At 37.5% G+C, this 22,576-nt stretch overlaps 1 protein-coding gene across 4 annotated transcripts in view; it reads left to right on the forward strand.

Annotated features, from left to right (window-relative positions):
• Positions 1 to 605: 605 nt before the first annotated feature.
• The window catches only part of SPATA7 (spermatogenesis associated 7), a 32,512-nt gene continuing 10,541 nt past the window's right edge, over positions 606 to 22,576 (forward strand). The window contains exons 1-6 of one of the 4 annotated variants that reach the window (XM_070514166.1): positions 620 to 799; positions 7,693 to 7,767; positions 7,904 to 8,153; positions 9,903 to 9,998; positions 12,545 to 12,592; positions 16,041 to 16,171. In XM_070514166.1, the coding sequence (XP_070370267.1) occupies positions 9,962 to 9,998; positions 12,545 to 12,592; positions 16,041 to 16,171 (216 nt within the window). In that variant the 5' untranslated portion in view covers positions 620 to 799; positions 7,693 to 7,767; positions 7,904 to 8,153; positions 9,903 to 9,961. Of the gene's footprint in view, positions 800 to 5,558; positions 6,386 to 7,692; positions 7,768 to 7,903; positions 8,154 to 9,902; positions 9,999 to 12,544; positions 12,593 to 16,040; positions 16,172 to 22,576 lie in introns of all 4 variants that reach the window. The other 3 variants (XM_070514165.1, XM_014845857.3, XM_014845858.3) reach the window with 3 other exon arrangements.

The raw sequence follows: 22,576 nt of genomic DNA on the forward strand, positions 1-22,576 counted from the left end.
TACTTCCAATAATTCAAAGGTAACTCCTTCAAAATTAAACAAATTGTAGAAAGCCACTGATCAATCAACGCCTCGTTCATGTTGCAACTCTCTTCCACCGTAAACGAAAACAGATTGGAGCCCTCATGCAAAAAAGGGCTGGAGAGTGGGGAGAAAAGGGAGGAAGCTCAGTAAGCAAAGGAAATGCAAACTGATGATTGAGGTTAAGAATTAAGATGTAAATATGTAGACGCTATTCATCCCCAGGACTTTCACTAGTCCAAATGTTCACGGACTGCTTTGAAATTTAATTATTTGGAACTGGTTAAATGTTACCCTGACCTCAACCAACATTTGCGTTTGACTTTTTCCCGGGACCCAGGGGACGTGGATGCCAGATGAGACCACCTTCTCTCCCCGCTCTTCCCGCAGAGACAAGGCCTGCCTGGTGCTAGTGACTTGGTTCCTGACAAGAGGCCGCTCTGTGGACGACTGGCAGGATCCCAGAGCCATATACTGGGGCTTGGGGCGCTTTCCCCTCCCGTCCCTGCGTTCACAGGATCGCCTCTCTCCGGGTACCGCCGTGGGCGGGGCTTCGGGAGCGCACGTCCCTGCGCCTTGACGTCACAATCCCGACACCGCCCAACGGCCCTTAGCAACCGGCCTGGTCGCGGTCTCCAGCCGCGGCCGCCCACAGCCGGCTGTTCTTTATCCATCCTCTGCTGCCGGGGCTGGCCTGGCCCGGGGAAGGACCGAAGGGGACTCAGCGTGTCCCCACAGCGGCTGCAAGAGGAGCTAAGCATGGATGGCAGCCGGAGAGGTAAAGGGCAGCTCTCGCGGGTGACCGGCGCCTCGCGCCTCGCTCCCGCCCGCGGTCCCGGCCTCGGGTCTGGGTCCGGGTCCGGGCTGCGCGGGTCGAGGCCGCACCCTGGGCGCTCCCGGTCCCCTGCTTGGTCGTCGGTGTTGACCTGAGTGTTGCCTCGATCTGCCCAGGCCCCGCGCACAGGAGGAGACCCTGCTTGCCGGGTTCTCAGGTCCGCTCCTTGCTCTAAATGTGTCGCCATGACTCCGGCAAGCCTGGTTCCCTGAACCCGGAGTCGTGCAGTCTGTTAACCTTGATGGCTCCGAGGCGGACGAACTAGTTTGGTCTTTGGAGTCAAACCTTCCTGGGCCCCAAATCAAGCGCTGCTGCTCTCCACAGGGGCGACGCTCAATTTCGTCATCTCTTGAACGCGGGCTAAAACATTCCATGTCCTAGAGTTGTTGAGGATTAAACGCAGATAATACAGATAAAGCTCTTGGCACATTTTAAGTACTCCGTAAACACGAAATCTTCCTTTCTGTAGCAAACTCCCTCCCCCCAAAACTGTTGAGTAACCCAAGGATTCTCTAATGTGAATAGGAATCCCCTTAAAATGCAGGTTATGATTCAGTAGGTCTGGTGGGGGCTGAGATTTTACATTTCTAATAAGCTTCCAAATTTTGCAGTGTTGCTAGCTACAGTTTTAGTAGCAAAGGACTAATCCGTAATCGCTATATACACCTGCCCTTGACTGAATACTCGGAGTCGAGTGGACATCATGGTGGAACAGCTGGGGTCATATAACTTTAAATCTCTAGGAATCAGCCCAGCCCAAATAATTTGAATCGTCACCCTTTCTGAGCAAGTAGCATTCTTTCCTCAAGCCAAATAAGGCACTCTCCAGACCCTCCCCTCCCCATTCAGTGTTCTTATCTATTTTTAAAAGTACCTTTAAAGCAAGCTGCTAGATGGTTCCTTGCAATAAGCCTTGCTTTGAATATGAGTGTGCCTTTATTATGTAATCATTGATCAAAACGGGTGCTGTTCTGAATGTAGGAGAGAACTATCCATTGATTAGCAAACTATATTCTGACACTTTACCAACCTAAGTTCCAGAAAAAGCAAACCAACATGCTTTTATGGTTTTCAGGAATTTTACAACATAAACTAACATTAAGCCCTTGCTGTGTGTCAGAAACTATTCCTAAATTATCTCATTATTTAACCTACAACAACATCTTGTTAGATAGGTATTATCCTTATTTCACAGTGAATAAGAGATCATAAATTACTTGCCAAGGTCATGGTAAGTGACGGAACAGGCTTTGAATCCAGGTGAGGAATGTGAAACCCTAGAGCCATTGTTTTTAATTACATGGGAAAGGATATATGTCAAATTTAGACTGTAATAGAATTAGTATGTTCTCAGTATTTGTTTATTGAAGTATTTTTAAAGTTAGGTACATGTCAAAATGTGAGAAGTTTATATTTTTATAATTTACCCACTTTAACTTCATAATATATGGTATCACACACTGTTAGTGATTTTGAATTTTTACAACAAATGTAATATTCAACAAATATCTGGAACAGTCAGATCTCATGTACCATAATTATTATTAATAGGAAAACATATGTAATTTTAGCCAAAGCTAAAATATTTAATTTTAATTGAAAATATTGCACTTTCTAAATTTCTTTTATTGCATTAAGAAGTTACCTTTGATTTCAGGGCACAAAATATTGACACCTAAAGTAAAAAAAATTCTCTTCTGTAATCATGTTTCTAGACATTCTTTTGTACGGCAGACCTTCTGTGTGGTGGTGTCATAGAAAGAGCACTAGCTGAAAAACAGTAAATCTTGCTTGTAATCTTTGTTTGCTGGGAACTAGGTAATCTTCAGCAAGTCACTTTGCTTCTCTGGGCCTTAGTTATTTGTAAAACAGTGGGCTTGCACTAGATAATCTATATGTAAGCTCTTCTTTCCAGCTTCCCAAGGGGGAAAGGGAAGAAAAGATTGAGAATAACGAACTGCCATCTGCTCTATTATCAGTGACCTTTGGGGAGAAAAGGAGAGAAGACAACTTATTAGTATAGATACCTGAAAGTAGATTGAAAAATATTTTTTTTTAATCTATTGGTCCAATAGAAACACTTATCAGTGGCATCAGATTCCCAGACATCTGGTTTTCCTGGGAAACTTTGCCACGAGAAACCTTCACCTTTCCTCCCCAGAGTCTTCTGGCTATCTTAGTGAAATCACACTGTGTAGGGAACTGGTCTGCTCACACATACTGATAAATTTCAATACCCTAGCAGCACCTTCAATCTCATGGACAGGTTTTCAGCCAGTGGCCAGGAGCACATGTCTTGGAGAGAATGGGGGTCGTGAGGTAACAAGAAGCCTGTAGCACATATTAACCCTGTCATAAGGTCATGGGATCATGGCACACAAACCTCTGGATAGGAGGAGGGCCTTACCTGGCCTTGTGATCACCTCTTAACACTCTGGTCACTCACTGAGGGGCTGCATTCTGGGTTCATGGTTGGAGGTAGAGTACCACCATATCTCCTTAAACCTGCAATGCTGACCCACCATTCAGTGGCAGGAAACAGTAGGTGAGCTCCTTCCTCCTATAGCGTTCTTCCAGGGCCCTCTACTGATAAAGGAGAATTGTTTAGAGGGATTTTTATTGTTGAAGAGCATGTATTGAAGGGTGAATTTGGAGCTGAGAGGCGATAATTTGATAACTAGCACAGTCTACCACTTTGGCTCCTCAGCTTCCATCTGCATGCACCCTGGTACACACATTTGAGCTTCCTTACAAGAATAAAACAACTCTATATTTCTGCCTAACAAGATACAGCTATTCTGCTTAAAAGTAAACAATCTCACTTTTAGAATAGCAGCGCAAGAGACGCCACTCCTCTGTGAAAGAGGCATAACTGGTGAAATTTTTTTTTTTTAAAGAATTTATTTTTCCTTTTTCTCCCCAACCCCCCTCCCCCCCCCCGGTATATAGTTGTGCGTTTTTACTTGTGGGTCCTTCTACCTGTGGCATGTGGGACGCCACCTCAGCATGGCCTGATGAGCAGTGCCATGTCTGCACCCAGTATCCGAACTGGCGAAACCCTGGGCCACTGAAGCAGAGCGCATGAACTTAATCACTCAGCCATGGGGCTGGCCCCTGAAATTTTTTTTTTTAAACACACATAAGCATTTAAAGTCTCTGGAAATTACCATAAGGGCATTCAGTGAATGATGAAATATTTATATGAGAAAATCTACTGAAACTTGGTAATAACAGCAAGAGTCTGTGGCGCTTGAGCCAGAGTCCACTCCTTCCCTCATTGCCACCCCAGCTCAGTTTGACAGAAGCTACACTCTGGGCAGATATGATCACGAAGGTGGGATTCTCCCTCATTTTTAGCTCCCAAAGGATGTCATAGCTGACCAGGAGGGGCAGGCCAGCATTGTTTCTCATCCCCTCTACTCAGGTTTACAGAGGCTGAATTCCTGATAAGTGTGGTTCAGAGGTCAGGGGCTCTCTTCCTTGACACAGCCTTATAGGGCAGAGGCTTTATCTGAGGCGTGGCAGTGCTAGAATACTGAGGTCCAGCTTGCCCTCTCCCCAGCTCATTAGTAGGATAGAGGTTTCACACTGGAAGAGGCAAGCTGAGTAAACCAGGGGCTACTACCCCCACCCAGGGGCCAGAGCAGTGCTCAGATATTTTACCTGTGTGAAGAAGCAGTATGAGAAGAAAGAACTCCAACCTCTCCCCAAAGGCACTGACTTAATTTGAAACAAGTGTGGGAAAGTTCAAGCCTAAGGGTGTTCTTGAAAACAATGGAGATGTTAGTGGTAAGCTATTAAGAAGAGACTGATGACTCTCAGAACAACAAGCTAAGCCAGAGGCCAGCTAGTTTATCAGAGAGAGCCAGGGAAAGAGACAGCTAATAATAATGACCTCTTGGGGGTCATAAGAAACTTCCAAATTTGGCCTCAAAAATTACCCCTGCCTGGGGGCTGGCCCCGTGGCCGAGTGGTTAAGTTCGCGCGCTCCGCTGCAGGCGGCCCAGTGTTTCGTTGGTTCGAATCCTGGGCGCGGACATGGCACTGCTCATCAGACCACGCTGAGGCAGCGTCCCACATGCCACAACTAGAAGAACCCACAACGAAGAATATACAACTATGTACCGGGGGGCTTTGGGGAGAAAAAGGAAATAATAAAATCTTTAAAAAAAAAAAAAAATTACCCCTGCCTGAATTTAATTGGACCAGACTATGGAGCAACATAGGCCCCAAGTCATTGTGGAAAACAGTAAAGCAATTAGTGGAGCCTAATAGTGGTGTGATAGCAAGTGATGCAGACAGCTCAACAGAGACATCAATGAAAACGACAGGCCCCACTAAAACCAGTCCTCCCAAGGTGGCTGTGTACATGCCTGAAGCTACACCCCCTGAGGCCTGACATTAGGGGCTTCACACTATAAGGGGAAGGGATGTCATTAAATTGTTTAGCCAAGTCACTAAATAAAATAAACAAGCAATCAGCAGTGAAAATAAGCCCAGGAGAGGAAGGAAAGAACTCCTTATCCAGAGTTGTTAGAATGTATTACCTAAAACATCCAGTTTTCAATGACAAAAATCATGTCATGCAAAGAAACAGGAAATTGTGACTCATACACAGGAAACAAAGCAGGTACCAGAAACTGCCTATGAGAGGGCCCAATGAATTATCTGTTTCTTCCTTCAATTCTGTCTATGTTAACAGATTTAACAAAGACTTCAAAGCAGCCATTATAAATATGTTCAAAGAACAGAAACCACACTTAAGAAGCTATGGCAATAGTGTCGCCTCAAGTGGAGAATATTTTTAAAGAGAAATTATGAAAAAGAACCAAGTGGAAATTCTGGAATGAAAAATTCTTAACCAGTAGATTGGAATTGGCAGAAGAAAGAATCAGCAAATTTCAAAAAAGATTGATAAAGATTACATAATCTGAAAAACAGAATAAAGAAAAGTGAACAGAGACTCAGAGAAATGTGAGATACCATTAAGCACAGCAATGTATATGTAATGGGAGTATTGAAAGGAAAGAAGAGACAGAGCAGAAAAAAATTTCAAATAATGGCTAAAAACTTCTGAAATATGCTGAGTAACCTAATCACATCAAAGCAGCACAGTGAACTACAAGTTTAACAAACACAGAGATCCCCACACAGACACATCTTAGTAAAAAGACAAAAAGAAAATCTTGAAAACAGAAAGAAAATATGACATCATGTAACAGGAAGCAAGGTTTGCTGACTTCTGATCAGAAGCAATGGAGGCCAGAAGACAGTGGGACAACATTTTCAAAGTGCTGAAAGGAAAAAAACTGTCAAACAAGAATTTTATTTCCAGCAAAACTATCTTTCAAAAATGAAAGCAAAAGCAAAACATTCCCAGATAAGCAAAAGCTGAGAGAATTCATTTCCAGCATACTCACCTTACCAAAAAATGCAAAAGGAAGGGCAATTTGAATCCACATGGAGGAACAATAGCCAGCCCTGATGGCCTGGTGGTTAAAGTTTGGCGCTCCTGCTTTGGTGGCTCAGGTTCGTGTCCCAGTCAGGGAACCACGACCCCCATCTGTCAGTTGCCATGCTGTAGTGGCGGCGGCTCACAGAACAGCTAGGACTGCTTAGAACTAGCATGTACAGCCATGGACTGGGGCTTTGGGGAGGAGGAAAACTAAAGGAACTTTAAAAAACACAAACAGCATAGTAAAAGTAATTCTAAAAGACAATATAAATGTGTGTTTCCTCTCCGTTTCTCTATGAAAGTGTTCTTAAATTAATTTACACAACTCTGACTGTATTAGAAACCCCTGAATTGTGCACTTAAATGGGTGAATTGTATGGTATGTGAATTATATGCCACCAAAGCTGTTTTTTTAAAGTGAACGTGTTCTGACCATTCTCTACACAGTCCCAACAGCCACGACGATTGTTTTATTTGTCAAAGGCTTTATGAATTATCCCTCAAATTTAATCACAGTCCCCCTCAATATTCTGTTATCTGATGAGTAAATTGGGGATACACTATTTATATTTTGCATGTTAAATTCCATCAAACCTTGTAACTCAGCCTTCCTATTGTGGAGGTTACCCCTCAAAGCACAATCACTTTTTGGAGAGAGAAATTATTCTGTTATGAGGTATATATCTAATTTTCTAACAGTCCATCTGGTCTTGAAGATGAGACACTGCCTTTAGGGGAGATGGTTTTCCTTTACTAGAAGTGCTTTTAATTATAGGCTGTTTAGATAGCACCCAAGCAAGAGCGTAAGTGGGTGGGACTAGGTGAGCCTGAAGACATCTTTTAAACATTAAATTCTGATTCTCACACACACACACACACACACACACACACATATTATACATAGTAACATATAATTTCTATTTTACTCAATTACTTCATGTGAAGATTAGTTTCTTAAAATTATTTTTAAGGATAGACTAGCCTATGATTAACTGAAATAGTTAATACATATATATAGACTCAAAATCTCAGTTCTATTCTATCTCAAAATCATTTAAAAATCCAGTAGGTCAGTGGCGTACAGAATGAAATCAGCGTATATCAAATAACAGAATTGATTTATTTATCATTTTACCCAGTGAAGCTAACATCTCAAGGTACAACTCTTTTGAAAATAACTTATGTTCTTAAAAAAGAAAACATTTTATCTATGGCTGCAGAATTTTTGTCTGATATATCATTGCTGGTTATTAATGTGATTGAATAAAATTTTAAATGACTGGTAATTAAAGATAAATTTAATATTTTTCAAATCTTCAATATTATTGTCTTTGTGAAAGCTGTGTTTCATTTATCCTAATTCATATTATTCTGTTAAAAGCCAGGGCAACCTCTGTCCTTCTCAGATGTAGTCCACCAGATCTATTTAAAGGACACTTGAGCACCAAAAGTAATGGTAAGTGAGGCCCTTAAAATGATAAAAGATTGTTTCTTAAAGGATGACAAAGTGTCTGTTTTCTTTATTTATAAATTATATAATATAGTGAAAAACATTACTTCATTTAACCAATATTTGAACTTCATATTATTAGCTAATTTAGGAGTCCGTCATTCCAAACTGCTGTCATGCCCTGGATGCAGACCAGCCCCTCCCTGCTGCAGCTCCAGCCCAGCTGTGTTCCTCGCCTCAGGCCTGCCACCCAGCTTCAGGCATGCCTGCCTTGTTAAAGTGGAGACCAACGCCTTGTTAAAAACAGAAGCTCTGGGGCCGCCCCAGTGGTGTAGCTGTTAAGTGTGCACATTCTGCTTTGGCGGCCCTGGGTTCGCCAGTTCAGATCCCAGGTGTGGACATGGCACTGCTTGGCAAGCCATGCTGTGGCAGGCATCCCACATATAAAGTTGAGGAAGACAGGCATGGATGTTAGCTCAGGGCAAGTCTTCCTCAGCAAAAAAAAAAAAAAAAAAAAAAAAAAAACTCTGAAAAAGAAAAGCTGTGTAGAGAAAAAGAGCACTGGAAAAATGCATTTTGTATCAGAACACGTCTCTTATCCAACTGGGGTTCTAGATCCCAGGAAAGGGGAATCTCTGTTTTCTATGATGTTTTCACATTTTTAAGCCTTTAAAGTAAAATTTTAATGTGAATTTGAAATGTATCTTTATAATTAGAGCTTAAAAGTTTTAAGTCTGTGTTTTTAGGCGAAATAATCGAAAATCTTTTCTTCCTTAGTTACATGAAAAATCTTTGGTACTAGTTCCTTCAACTGTGAAGGAAGGATCACATTTTCAGTTACCTCACTTATTTCCTTGTAATAAAGTATATATGCACAGAGCCAGAATCCTAAACTTTGAAAAATAAGTTTTAACTAAAAATTTAAAACGAGATTTTAAGTATATATACATAGAAAAGCAAGATACATAGAAAGAACAATATGTAGTTTGCTAACTCTTTTTTGAAGAACGCAGGTGCAGAGCTGGTGTAGGTGTGTATAGTGGTTGTAAGCATGAGGCTCCCTTGGTTCACATCTAAACCACATCCTTTATCAGCTGTGTGACCTTCAAGACCTTACTCACATCTTTGTGCCTCAGTTTCCACTTCTATTAAATGGTAATAATAATGACTAAATGAGATTTGACATGTAAAGAGCTTAGAACAGTGCATGCGTGGTACGTATTCAATAAAGTGTTTGCAGTAGTATCAAGCTTATCATTATTGTATATGGTTATATTATTGCATAGAATTTCCCTGGAAGGATGCATTAAAAAAGTAGCAGAATATACTTCTAGGAGGGGAGACTAGGGGTTGGGGCAGGAAATTCACTTACTTTTCAATCTCTATATGCTGTTTTAGGTGTTGATTACTTTTTTTTACCACGTGCATGTAGTACTTCTCAAAAACTGTTTTTAATGTTTAAAAAAATTACATTTATGTTTTATACATTTATACTTGACTATAAGTGCTTAATTATTTCTAAGATTTCTTTTAATAAGTTTAGATGAGGTCAAGAAGCGTAATGTCGTGGAATTTCTACGTGATTGTACTTGTCTTAAAATAGTCCTGATACTTCAAAAAGAATGCAGCGAACTGATTTGCAGAGCTTATTTTCAGGTGTAAAGTTAGAAGTTGGCCTCTCAGAATAGAATCTTTGCGTAGAGTTTTGGAGTTTTAGATTTGTTTGATTTCCCAAATTCCATGTATTCAAGTATGAACAATGGTAACATTATTTTCTAATCAGGCAGGTTCTTAAACATTTTTAGTTACAAGATTAAGAGCTCTTGATAAGAAATAGTTTTGTAAATGTAACGATAGATTAAATTCAGATTAAATTCTAGAATTTCTTCACAAAACTCTCATGCTTGTAAAACTTATTCTTAGAAAGGTCTGACCCCAAGTGCTCAACAGCTCATCAGTTACCAGTGCAAGGTTAAGGCTGGGACGTTTTCAACATGACAAAGTTAAAATGTCAGTGTATCTGTGGTTGAATTTCAGAATCTTTTATAAAAATGAGCTTGATAATCAGTAACTTGTCTATTTTGTGATGATTTTTCTATTAATTTTAAATATATAATGATTAAATATGTTTTAATTTTTAGCTTTTTGCACTGACTCCTCCTCTCTCAGACTAAGTACTCTCCACCTTGTCAAGAATCACATGGCTGTTCACTATAATAAAATCCTTTCAGCCAAAGGTAAAAACGTACAAATGTGAACTTTCTGTACCCAATTTAAACCTTCAGCTTCACTTCTAATTAGAGTAAATCTGTAGCAAAAATGAATATATATAAATGGACTTGTGTTTGTTGTAATGAGTGAGATTTTAGCTATTGACTCTATATACATAGCAAATTAAGAATGCCGTTTTTGTTAACTGTATTTGAAATTGTATAATGCCTATGTTACTTCATTTTACCTGTGTTATCCCTAGTATTATTTTGTGGTTAGATATAGATTCTAATCTGATAAAAGTTTATAATCTGCTTTTTTGTTTTCAAATCTCCTGAAGTTTCACAAAGAGGATGCTAACTACTATTTTTGCCAGCTTTATTGAGATATATCTTATACAATGAAATGTACTTATTTTAATTTTATAGTTCAGTATTTTGAAGAATATATACATTTGTATAACCACCACCACAATCATGCTATAAATCAAGGGTCAGCGAACTTCAACTTGAGGCCAAATCCTCCTGTCACCTATTTTTGTATAGCTTGTGAACTAAGAATGGTATTTATATTTTTAAATGTTTGGAAAAAATCAAAGGAATGATATTTTGTAACATGTGAAAGTCAGATGAAAATCAAATTTCATTTTCCATAAATAAACATAATTACGCTTTTTCACTAAAAGGCAGAGTTAACTGGTTGTGACAGAGGCCATATGAAGCTGCAAAGCCTGACACATTTACTAGATGGCCCTTTACAGGAAAAGTTTGCTGATCCCTGATACAGAACGTTACGTCACCCTAGAAAGTTCTCCCTAGTCCTTGGCAGTCAGTCTCTTCTCCCCGACTGCTGCTAACCACTGATCTGCTATAACAATAGTTTTGCCTAGAAAGAATTCTAGAAAGAATTTCTATTCATTGAAGCATGAGATATTTATTATTTGGGGTCTGGCTTCTTTCAATTAGCTAATGATTTTGAGGCTAATCTGTGTTGTGTGTGTATCAGTGTTTCTGAATATATCACAATTTGTTCATCATTTCACTAGTTGGTGGACATTTGGATTGTTTAGACTCACTTTTCGCTGTTAGGAATAAAGCTGCTATAAATATACAGTCTTTGAACATATATTTCCATTTCACTCAGATAAATTTGTTTACTAGGAATGGAATGGTGAGGTATAAGGTAAGTGTACGTTTTCGCTTTATAAGAAACTGCCAAACTGTTTCCAGAGTGACTACCATCTTGCATATCCATCACTGCCACGTCCTCATCAACACTTCCTCTTGGCAATCCTTTTTTAGCTATTCTAGTGGATGTGTAACAGTGTTTCACAAGGGTTTAGTTTATATTTCCCTAATGCCTAATAATGTTGAGCAACTTTTCTTGTGCTTATTTGCCATTTGGATATCTTCTTTGGTGAAATATCTGTTCAGATCTTTTGCCCACTTTTTACAATGGGTTTTTTGCCTTCTTAGCATTAAGTTGTGAGAATTCTTTATGTATTAAATGCGTCTCCTATGTCAGTCAGTTGTTCTACAAATAACGTTATAATCTTACACAACCATAGTGCAATTATTAAAACCAGGAAATTAATATTAATACAATACTGTTAACTACAGATCTTCTTTGAATTTTACCAGTTTTTCACTAATTTTAAAACCTTTTATTTTCTCATTTAAAGAGCTAAAGCTTTTAAATTTTAGTTCATATTTCATGAAGTTTCTCTTTTAAATGATTGAAAAATCTATAGAAAAATAGTATTTTGTGACATGTGAAATCAAATTCAGCTTTTCAATTTTTAATAGTTTATGCTTTTCATATTCGGTTTAAGAAATCTTTGCCTAATCTTAGGTCACTAAGACTTTCTTATGTGTTTTCTTCTAGAAGTATAAGTTTTAGCTCCTACATTTAAGTTTGTGCTCCATTTTGAGTTAGTTTTTGTATATGATATGATACAAGGCTCTGTTTTTTTCCTCTGGATATCCACATATTCCCAGTACCATTTGTTAAAGAGATTGTCCTTTCTCTATTGAATTGCCTTGGCACTTTTTGAAAGACAATTGACCATATACGTGGGTCTGTTTCTGGACTTACTCTTTGCTTCTGTTGTCTGTCTTTATTACAGTATTGCACTGTCTTAATTACTATAGCTTTATAGTAAGTCTTGAAGTCAGACCATGTAGGTCCTCCAATTTTGCTCTTTTTTTTCAAGCTTGTTTTGGGACTCCAATTACCAGTAGGTTAAGTGCATGATACAGGTAGGTTAGGGCAGTGATACTCTGTGTATTTATTTTCCAGTCTTTCTTTAGTCTGTTTCATTTTGCATAGTTTTAACTTATATTGCTGTGTTTTCAAGTTCACTAGTATTTCCTTCTGCAGTATCTAATGAGCTGTTAATCCCAGCCAGTGTATTTTTTTATCAAGGATATTAAATTTTTCCTCTCTAGAAGTACCAAAAAAATCAAAACAAGGAACTGCAAGTTCTGGGACTTTTTGTGATTTCCACATTTGATATTTATTGTCATTTATAAGTATTACAAATATTATTAAACAACTGATTTTTCTCTTTCAGCTATTGTAGACTGCTCAGTTCCATTAAGCATGAGTACCAGCATCAAATGTAAGTAATTTTTGACATTGCCTTTTTCAAAAAAATTGTAATAAACTACATATAGCATAAAATCTACCATCTCAACCATTTTTAAGTCTACAGTTCAGTGGCATTAAGCACATTCATGTTAAGGGACAACCATCACTACTATCCATTTCTAGAACTCTCTTCATCTTGCAAAACTGAAACTCCATACCCATTAAACAATAACTCCCCGTTTCTCCCTTGCAACCACCATTCTATTTTGTATCTCTGAATTTGACTATTCTAGGTACCTCATGTAAGTGGAATCATAGAGTGTTTTTCCTTATGTGACTGGCTTATTTCACTTAGCATAGTGTCCTCAAGGTTCATTCCTGTGGTAATATATGTCAGATTCTCCATCCTTTTTAAGGCTATATAATCCATATTTTGTTTATACATTCGTAAGTCAGTGGACACTTGAGTTGTTTCCACCTTTTGGCTATTGCAAATAATCCTTCTATGAATATGAGTGTACAAATATCTCTGAGACGCTGCTTTCAATTCTTTTGGGTATATACCAAAAGTGGAATTGCTGGATCATATGGTAATTCTATTTTTAATTTTTTAAGAAACAACCATACTGTTTTCTCTGGCAGCTGCATTGTTTTACCTTCCTACCAACAAGTCTGGAGTTCAGGAGAGAGTTCCAGAGTGGAGATAAAAATTCAGGAGTTGACAACGTATAGGTTGTATTTAAAGAATTGCTCCTATTTTTTGGTTTTAGAATTTAGACTTAGCTATTGCTTATTTATTCCGTGGTATTTTCTTCTCTCAATCAGTTGAAGCTGGAGTTTTTCTTTTTTTGCCGTGTAAATGAAGAAAATTGTGATAGTGACTAGAAGAATTGGAAATATTGTAATCACCAAACTAAAGTGTAATTAATAATTCTTATTACTTCTTGTGTTATAGAGCTGATGTTCATTATAATCAGTATAACTAACTTAGAAACAGGTTTTATAGACACATTAAAAAGAAATAAATCTCTGGGTGTGAGACTTCTCTGTTTTTATAAGATACACTCTTCGTCATAGCAAACTACTGACTTGATAATGTCAATCTTCATAGTGTCTAAACTAGAATATCTCTACGTAGTTTATTGAATTGTTTAAATTATTCCATGTTCTAATGCATTAGAAAGGCTTTACTTTTTATAGCCGTTTTATTGACAAATAAGTTACATACCATAAAATTCACTGATTTTTACTAAGTTTACAAAATTGTGCAGCCGTCACCACAAACCAATTTTAGAATACTTCCATCTCCCCCGAAATATCCCTTGTACCCATTTGCAGCTGCTCTCTGTTCCCACCTCTAGCATCAAGAAACCACTAATCTACTTTCTTTTTCTATAGATTTGCCTTTTCTGGATATTTCATCTAAATGGAAGCATTTATGTGGTTTTGTGTATTAGGCTTTTCATTTAGCATAATGTTTTTGAAATTCATCTATGTCGTGGCCTGTATCAGTGCTTCATTCCTTTTAATTGTTGAATATGAGTCCATTATGTGCACAGTACCATATTTTATCTGTTCATCAATTGATCAACATTTGTATTGTTTCTGTTTTTTGGCTATTTTGCAATGCTGCCATGAACAACAATGTACAAGTTTTTTGTGTAGATATATGTTTTCATTTCTCTTGTATATACCTGAGAATGGAATTGATAGGTCATATGGAAAATTATATTTAACTTTTTAAGAAACTGCCAAACTGTTTTCCAAAGTGGCAGTACCATTTTACGTTCCTACCTCCAATGTATTAGGATTTCAGTTATTCCATATTCTTGCTAACACTTGTTATTGACTCTCTTTTGATTATAACCATTCTAGTGCGTGTGAAGTGGTATGTCATTGTGGTTTTAATTTGCATTTCACTCATGATTAATGATGTAGAGCATTTTTTTCATATGCTTATTGACCATTTGTATATCTTTGGTAAAAATCTATTTAAATCTCTTGCCTGTTTTTAAGTTGGGTTATTTGTCTTGTTATTATTGAGCTGTGTATTATTTATATATTTTGGATACAAGTATTTATTAGATATTTGATTTGCAAATATTTTTCCCCCATCTGTGGCTTCCCTTTTTAAAAAGCATAAAAGTTTTTCATTTTGATTGTCTAATTTATCTTTCTTTTTGCTTGTGCTTTTGCTTTTGTATCTAAGAAATCTTTGCCTAACCCAAAGTCCTGTAGATTTACTCCCATGTTTTCTTCTAAGAGTTTTATAGTTTAAACTCTTACATTCAGGTCTGTGATCCAGTTAGAGTAGATTTTTGTGTATGCTGTGAGGAGGCTTTACTTAAATGAATACGTTGGACGGATTTGGTAATACTGGGGTTTTTATTAGTGACAGTATCTGAGGACTGTACTTTGTCATATTTTTTACTTGCTTATTTTACCTGTGAATAAGACAATAGATCTGACTGAGAAAGTTCTATTTAATTCACTCCACAAACATTATCATCCACTAAAGTTTAGTTAACACATTCATTAAGCAAGTATTTGAGGATAGAATAAGCTGAAAGTAATGTTTCAGTCTACATTTTAAATGATAAATACATTTACTTTAGCAGACTTACAACTTTTCTGAATAATTATAGTTGAAATTCTAAATATATATAAATTACCTTTGTTTTTTATACTTGTAGAAATTTTTATAAATTCTGAATTAGATCAGGGTGATTTCAAACTTGAAATTGTCTTGTCCATTAAGTTGGGATAGAGTCCAATAAAAAATATGTTAAATTTTTAATTTTATATGAAAATACAAATCATTTTACTTGCGGTTAACCTTCTGTTGAACTCTGAAATTTGACTTATTTTCATTTTGCCATTGTCTTTATGCAATAAGACTATGATAATGACTCAGTACCTGAGTTAAAGCACACTACAGCGTGAAACCACTTTTTTTATTTTCCAATGAATAGCAGTTAAGAGAAATACAAATCAGTTATCGTGAGTGAAAATAATGTTTTAAAATGTGATGTCATTTTTTTTAAAGTCATATAACACTTAGATTTTCATAGCCCCTGATGGTATTAACAATAATATTTCATTTAGGGGAGAGACTGTGGACTAATTCAAACTCTGCGTTTGCTGATTACAGAGTGACAAACATGGCCAAGCATTTCTAACCTTCATATCTCTATGAATATCTGTGAGGAATTGCTTTCCTGAGCCCTTAGCTTGGCCAGTTTGTCATAGCTTGTTTGTGCTCTTTACATAGTTAATCCATTTAAAGTTTCTATCAATTAGATACTTGTTATCTTAGCTTCTCTTTATACAGAAAAGTATATGGATTTTTATTTACATATCAGTAGGGTAAACATTTTTAGCATAAGGAAAAAAATGTGCCATTTATTAGTCTCACAAGACTAAAAAATTAATTTTTCTATTTTGTTTTATATTTCAAAAGATTTGTTTTCCCCCCTCAGATGCAGACCAGCAACGAAGAGAGAAACTCAAAAAGGAATTAGCACGATGTGAAAGGGGGTTGAAATTAACTAAAACTGCAATGCGTGCCAATTCTAAAAATAATTCTAAGTCGTTAAACACTCTACAAAAGGTAAGATAGAATTTTTACCTTTTAAAAGCAAATGTTTGTAAGGTACTTAATTAGTGGTGCAAGCTGAATTTTTGGTAACATGTTTACTATAGGTCAGAGTCAGTAAACTTTTCCTGTAAAGAGCCCAATATTAAATATTTTAGGCTTTTCAGGCCACACAGTCTCTGTCACAACTGTTGTGCCATTGGAAAGCAGCCAGAGACAATACAAATGAATGAGTGCAGCTGTGTTCCAGTAAAACTTTATTAACAAAGAAAGACAGCGGGCCAGATTTGACCTGCATCCTATAATTTACTGACCCCTGCTATAGGTTTTCTGTGACATCCTTTAACATCTGGTTAAGGAACTTCTCTTCTATTTCTAGTTTGCTAAGATTTTTTTCTTTTCTCCTGAATGCATGTTAATGTCATCAAATGCTTTTTATACATTTTTGAAATGATGGTGTAATTTTTCTTTTTCATCTGTTAATGTAGTGAATTACAATAGAGTTCCTAATGTTAAACCAATTTTGCATCCCTAGTATGAACACAACTTTGTCATTCTGCATTTCCTTTTTATGCATTGCTGGATATAGTTGCTAGGATTTGTTTAGGATTTTAGTATCTGCCATTATTGGTATTGACCTATCATTTCCCTTTTTTCTTTTTTTTTAAACCCAGGATCCTAAATTATTAGTTTAAAATGAGAAGGTGATCACACTAACGGACTGGTAGATAATGTTTGCTTAAACAGTACAGCATCTTCTTATAATCAGTCACACTGTGTTGTCATAATCAGTATGTTGCTTGATGAGTGTAAAATCAAAAGAGAAAATTATATAACCTTACCAAAGCCGCCAGCTAAAATTCCTAGAAGTCTCCTTCACCTTGACTCGGTGTTGCTGACTAGGTGGATGGGACAGTTTCTGCAGGTTTTCAGGATACTCCTGGGTAGGGATGGTGAAAAAAGTTCTCTGTTAGTTTCCTCCCTTTTAAATTTTAGCTTCCTCTTTTTCTATCTTCTAGAATAGTTCATGTAAGTTTGGAATTATTCGTTCCTTGAATTTGATGGAACTCAACATCAAAATTATCTGGGCCTAGAGTTTTCTTTGTGAGAAGATTCTTAACTACTGATTCAATTTTTGAAATCATTATAAAACCATTTTTATAAATTGTGTATATGTAGAAAGTTATCCATTTCATGTAAATTTTCTAATTTTTGGCATAGACTTGTTCATAAGTCTCTCAATCTCTCCTGAATATTTTTTTTTTTAAAGATTTTATTTTTTCCTTTTTCTCCCCAAAGCCCCCTGGTACGTAGTTGTATATTCTTCGTTGTGGGTCCTTTTAGTTGTGGCATGTGGGACGCTGCCTCAGCATGGTTTGACGAGCAGTGCCATGTCCGCGCCCAGGATTCGAACCAATGAAACACTGGGCCACCTGCAGCGGAGCACACGAACTTAACCACTCGGCCAGGGGGCCAGCCCCTCTCCTGAATATTTTTTTTAAAGATTTATTTTTCCTTTTTCTCCCCAAAGCCCCCCAGTACATAGTTGTGTGTTTTTAGTTGTGGGTCCTTCTAGTTGTGGCATGTGAGACACCGCCTCAGCATGGCCTGACAAGCACTGCTGCCATGTCTGTGCCCAGGATCTGAACCAGTGAAACCCCGGGCTGCCAAAGTGGAGTGTGAGAACTTAACCACTCAGCGGTGCTGGCCCCACTCCTGAATAGGTTTTATTTCCCCCTTTTATTCCTAAAGTTGTTTACTTGTGCCTTTATTCTTCTTTTCTTTTTTATTCTCACCAGAGATTTGTTACTTTTATTAGTCTTTTTAAAGGGCATATTTTTTACTTTGTTAATCCTCTGTATTACATTTTGTTTTCCATTTCATTAATGTCCACTCTTATCTTTATTTTCCTCTTCTGGCTTTCTTTGGCTTTATTTTTCTGTACTTTTCCTGCTTTTGTTTAGCTCATTTTCAGCCTCTGTTCTTTCATAGTATGAGCATTTTTAAGGCTATACATTTTCCTCCAAGTGCTGCTTTAGCTGCGTCCACAAGTTTTGATATGTGGTATTTTTATTATAGTTCAATTCAAAGTATTTTACAGTTTCTATTATAGTTTCTTCTTTAACCCAGGAGTCATTTAGAAGTGTTTCTTGATCTCTTTTTTTTTTTCCTTAGTTTTCTCTTTGTTACAGATTTCTAGCCTAACTGTATTGTGATCAGGGAACATCTCTCTGTATGATACCCATTCCTTGAAATTTGTTAAGACTTATTTTATGGCCCAGTAGGCAGACATTTTTTAATTAATTTAGTTTGTTTATTTATTTTTCTGATGAGGAAGATTGGCCCTGAGCTAACGTCTGTTGCCAATCTTCCTCTTTTTGCTTGAGGAAGATTGTCACTGAGCTAACATCTGCGCCAGTCTTCCTCTATTTTGTATGGTGCCACAGCTTGGTTTGATCAGCGGTGTGTAGGTCCATGCCTAGGATCTGAACTTGCAAATCCCAGGCCCCTGAAGCAGAGTGTGAACTTAACCACTACGCCACTTGGTCGGCCCCCAGACAATTTTTTTTAAATGCGCTATGTCATTATGTGTTTGAAAAGAAAATATATTCTATAGTTGTTGTATGGAGTATTTGATATACACTATATTCATTAGATTCAACTTCATATCTTTTAGATGTTAGACTCTTCTTTACCCTTATTGATTCTTTTTGTCTGATTAATCTATCATTTATTGAGAGAGATCTTTCACATGATTATGTACTTAGCTATTTATCCTAGTGGTATTGTCAATTTTTGTTTTATATATTTTGAGTCTATGTTATTCCATATGTACAGATTTAGAGAGATATTTTCTTGGTCACTGTGCTTTGAACTTCTTTACCTTAATGCTTTTTGTATTCAAGTTTTTTCTGATAGTGATATAGTTAAATCAGGTTTCTTTTGATAGTATTCCCTTTGTATATCTTTTCCATTTTTTTTTAAAGATTTTATTTTATTTTATTTTTTTCCTTTTTCTCCCCAAAGCCCCCCAGTACATAGTTGTATATTCTTAGTTGTGGGTCCTTCTAGTTGTGGCATGTGGGAATGCCGCCTCAGCGTGGCTCGATGAGCGGTGCCATGTCTGCGCCCAGGATTCGAACTGACGAAACACTGGGCCACCTGCAGCAGAGCACACGAACTTAACCACTCGGCCACGGGGCCAGCTCCAACTTTTCCATTTTTTTAATCCTGCTGTTTTGGGTAGGTCCTAAAATTTTAAGTGGGTCAGATTATTCACTCTGATAATCTTTGTCTTTTAAGTGAAGCACTTAATATGTTATTTCTGCCTTCTTATTTTGTACTTTCTATTTGACCCACTGTAGTAGGCAGAATTCTAAAATGTCATCCCCCGACAATGACCCGCACCCTTAAAGAATCCCTCGTCTTTGAGTGTATGCAGGACCTGTAACCTGCTTCTAATCAATAGAATAGGGCAAAGGTGATGGGATGTCTCTTCCACGATTGTTACGTGGCAAATAAGAAGGGAATTTCCCCCTGTCAATAAGGTTTTTGTTCCTTGAGAGAGAGAGAAAATGGATCTGGGAGGAATTTCTGCAGTGGCTGCTCTTGCCCTCCCCCAACCACCCCAAGAGAACAGGGGAAAGAGGAAGCTTTCTCAGGATTCTCTCTGCTCTTCCCTGTGAGTTCCTCTTGGGATTCCTAGAGGAAAATCCTGCAAAAAGGTACAAACTCCCCAAGTCTCAGAGGTTTCACACTCTCATGCTAGTCTACACTCGGTGCTTAGCAGTTAGCTAAAAACTCCTAGAGTGATCTTACCATGTTGTGTGGCATTCAGCGGCATCTGTCTCATAAGCAAATGCGCAGGTCCTCTTTCTCCCTTCAGGTGCCTGTCTCTCTCCAGATTTCAGGTTAGTTGTTTGCTCTATGACCTTAGTTCTCTAATTAGTTCAAGAAAAATCATTAATTTGCAGTTTTTCCATCTTTTTTCTTGTTGTAATGGTGAGAGCTATGCTCTTTCCATCTCTCCCTGTCTCTCAGCTGAAACTGGGAGTCTGTTTTATTTCTGTGTGGGGTGTTTTCTTTTTTTAAACTTTGAAATTTTGAGATTTTAGCATCTGCAGAAATACAGTAATATAATGAACCCACATGTTCCTGTCCCCCAGGTGCAACAATGATCACTTCACGGCCAGACTCATTTCACCTATATCCTCACTCACTACCCCATCCCAGATTATTTTGATGCAAATCCTGGATATCATATAATTTCATCCATAAATATTTATCTAGAAGACCACAATACCATTGTTATGCCTTAAAAATTAATAATTCTTTAATATCATCAAATATCCAGTGTTTGGATTTCTCCATTGTCTCATAATTTTTGTTTACTTTGTTAGGATTGGGATCTAAATAATTTCAGCTGATAAATTTCTTTTAGTCTATAGCTTCTCCTTCCCTCGCCTTTTTATCTCACTATAGTTTATGTATCAGAAAAAAATGAGTCATTTGTCTTGGCTTAAGGTTTTTGTGGACTGTCTGGGTAATGCAAATTTAGGCTGTAAGCTTGTGTGCGGGCAGCATGTGTTTTCAGATTCTCAAAGGGCAAAGTTCCTTTTCCACTCAATTCCAGCATTCAAGATGGCCAAGTTTCCTTGCAAGTCACCTAGTAGAGGTATAGCCATTGAGAAGATCCCAGGTTCATGAGCATGGTCTCCTGGACTGTCCAGATTGATCCCTGAGCTTTGATTTCTGTCCCCTAGCACCCAAGATGTGGTAAAAACTATTCCCTGTTGGTGAAAGCCAGTTTCACTGCTCTGCTTACTAGGTACCAAAGTGTCATATTTTTGATTCCAGCTCTTCTCATTGCACGTGAAGGTGTGATATATCAGTAGGCAGAGGGAAAGACAAAGGGGATTTCTGCCATAATAATAAATTTGGATTTTTTTTTCCTTGAGAAATGTGAGGAAGCCCTAGACCAGTTTTTCTCTGGGAAGTTATGTCATCATACTGACACTTTACAAAGACTGCACTGGCAGGGGAGGAGGACAGAATAATTATAAGACAGTTGCAGTAATCTGGGAAAGAAGTGATTAAGACCTGATCTAAGACAGCAGAAAGAACACAAAGACTACATTTAGAGATATTTAGAAAACAGAATCCCCAGGACTTGATGACTGATTCAATGACGAGAAGAACAAGAAGCAATAGCTAAGAGGTTCCCGAGTTTTTTGTTCCATTGACGTATAACTGATGAACACTTTTCTGATTTTAGACTTTACAGTGATCTGCTATTCACATTTTGGTGAATTTACCAGTGTGTTACACATTTTCTGTGAAAATTTTATTCATCCAGCTTTCTGATATTCACAACTAAAGGAAAAAAATAATCTCAAAAAAGCATATTGGTACAATTGATTTCATACTGTGTTCTACTGGTTTCCAAGGAAGGAGCAAGTAGAATATAAGGTAGAGGTTATGAGACATAAAAATACAGAAAAGTTTCATGCCTTTAGTCAGTTCAAAAGCAACTTTTCCAGCCCATTGCAGACAGATGAGAGTATACTTCTGCCTTTAAAGACTTTCTTTGGTGTTTCATTTTGTTATAAGAATTTTCTTACAGGTAATCTGATGCCTTACGCTTTTCTGCCTGCTCTGATCTCAGTTTGTGCTGTTCTTCTAAGTATAAATAATTCCTGTGATTATTATTTAATGGCCCTATAGGATTTTTCAGATGGTTCTTAGAAATTTCTTCCAAGGAGCCAAACTCTTCTGGTATATAAGCTGCAGTGTGAGTTTAGTTTGGGAGCACTTTTTAAAACTGTCTTGAACTCATTAACCAAACTACCCTAGTGACTCAAAATTTAATGTTAAAATACTTACTTTGAGTAATTTTACCTTGTATTTGGGGTAGAGTTAGAAAGCACTTGGAGAGGAAATAGGTGACTTGATCTATTTTAGGCTGTAATCACACTGTCAAGTTATCTGCAGCTTCCTCGCTTAGATCAATCAGTACTGAGGTTAGCTGTCTTGTTCTCTACAGGAAAAGAGTTAAGATCAACTTAAGATTCCTGATGCTGTAAAAAATCTAAAATTGTATAATTCCCTAGTGAGTCTTTAAAATAGTTAGTATGATATAATAATGAAGAGCGTACGCTCAGCCTGGATTCACATCTGTGAGGCCCTGCACCTCAGCTGCTTCATCTATAAAGTGGAGGTAGTAACTGTACCACCACAATGTGTGGATTAAGTGAGTTGTCCCTGTGAATGAATCAGAACAGTACCTTGCACATGGTAAACACTTGATACATGTTAGTAGCAGTGAGTATTCCTCTTTATTCTGTCCAATGGCAAAAACAGTACCTTGCACACAGGAAGTGCCCAGCTTTCCCCTGTTCAGCTTGTTCATCTTCCTCTTGT

The sequence above is a fragment of the Equus asinus genome, chromosome 7 (genome assembly GCF_041296235.1).
Source record: "Equus asinus isolate D_3611 breed Donkey chromosome 7, EquAss-T2T_v2, whole genome shotgun sequence".
Classification (NCBI taxonomy): Eukaryota; Metazoa; Chordata; class Mammalia; order Perissodactyla; family Equidae; genus Equus; species Equus asinus.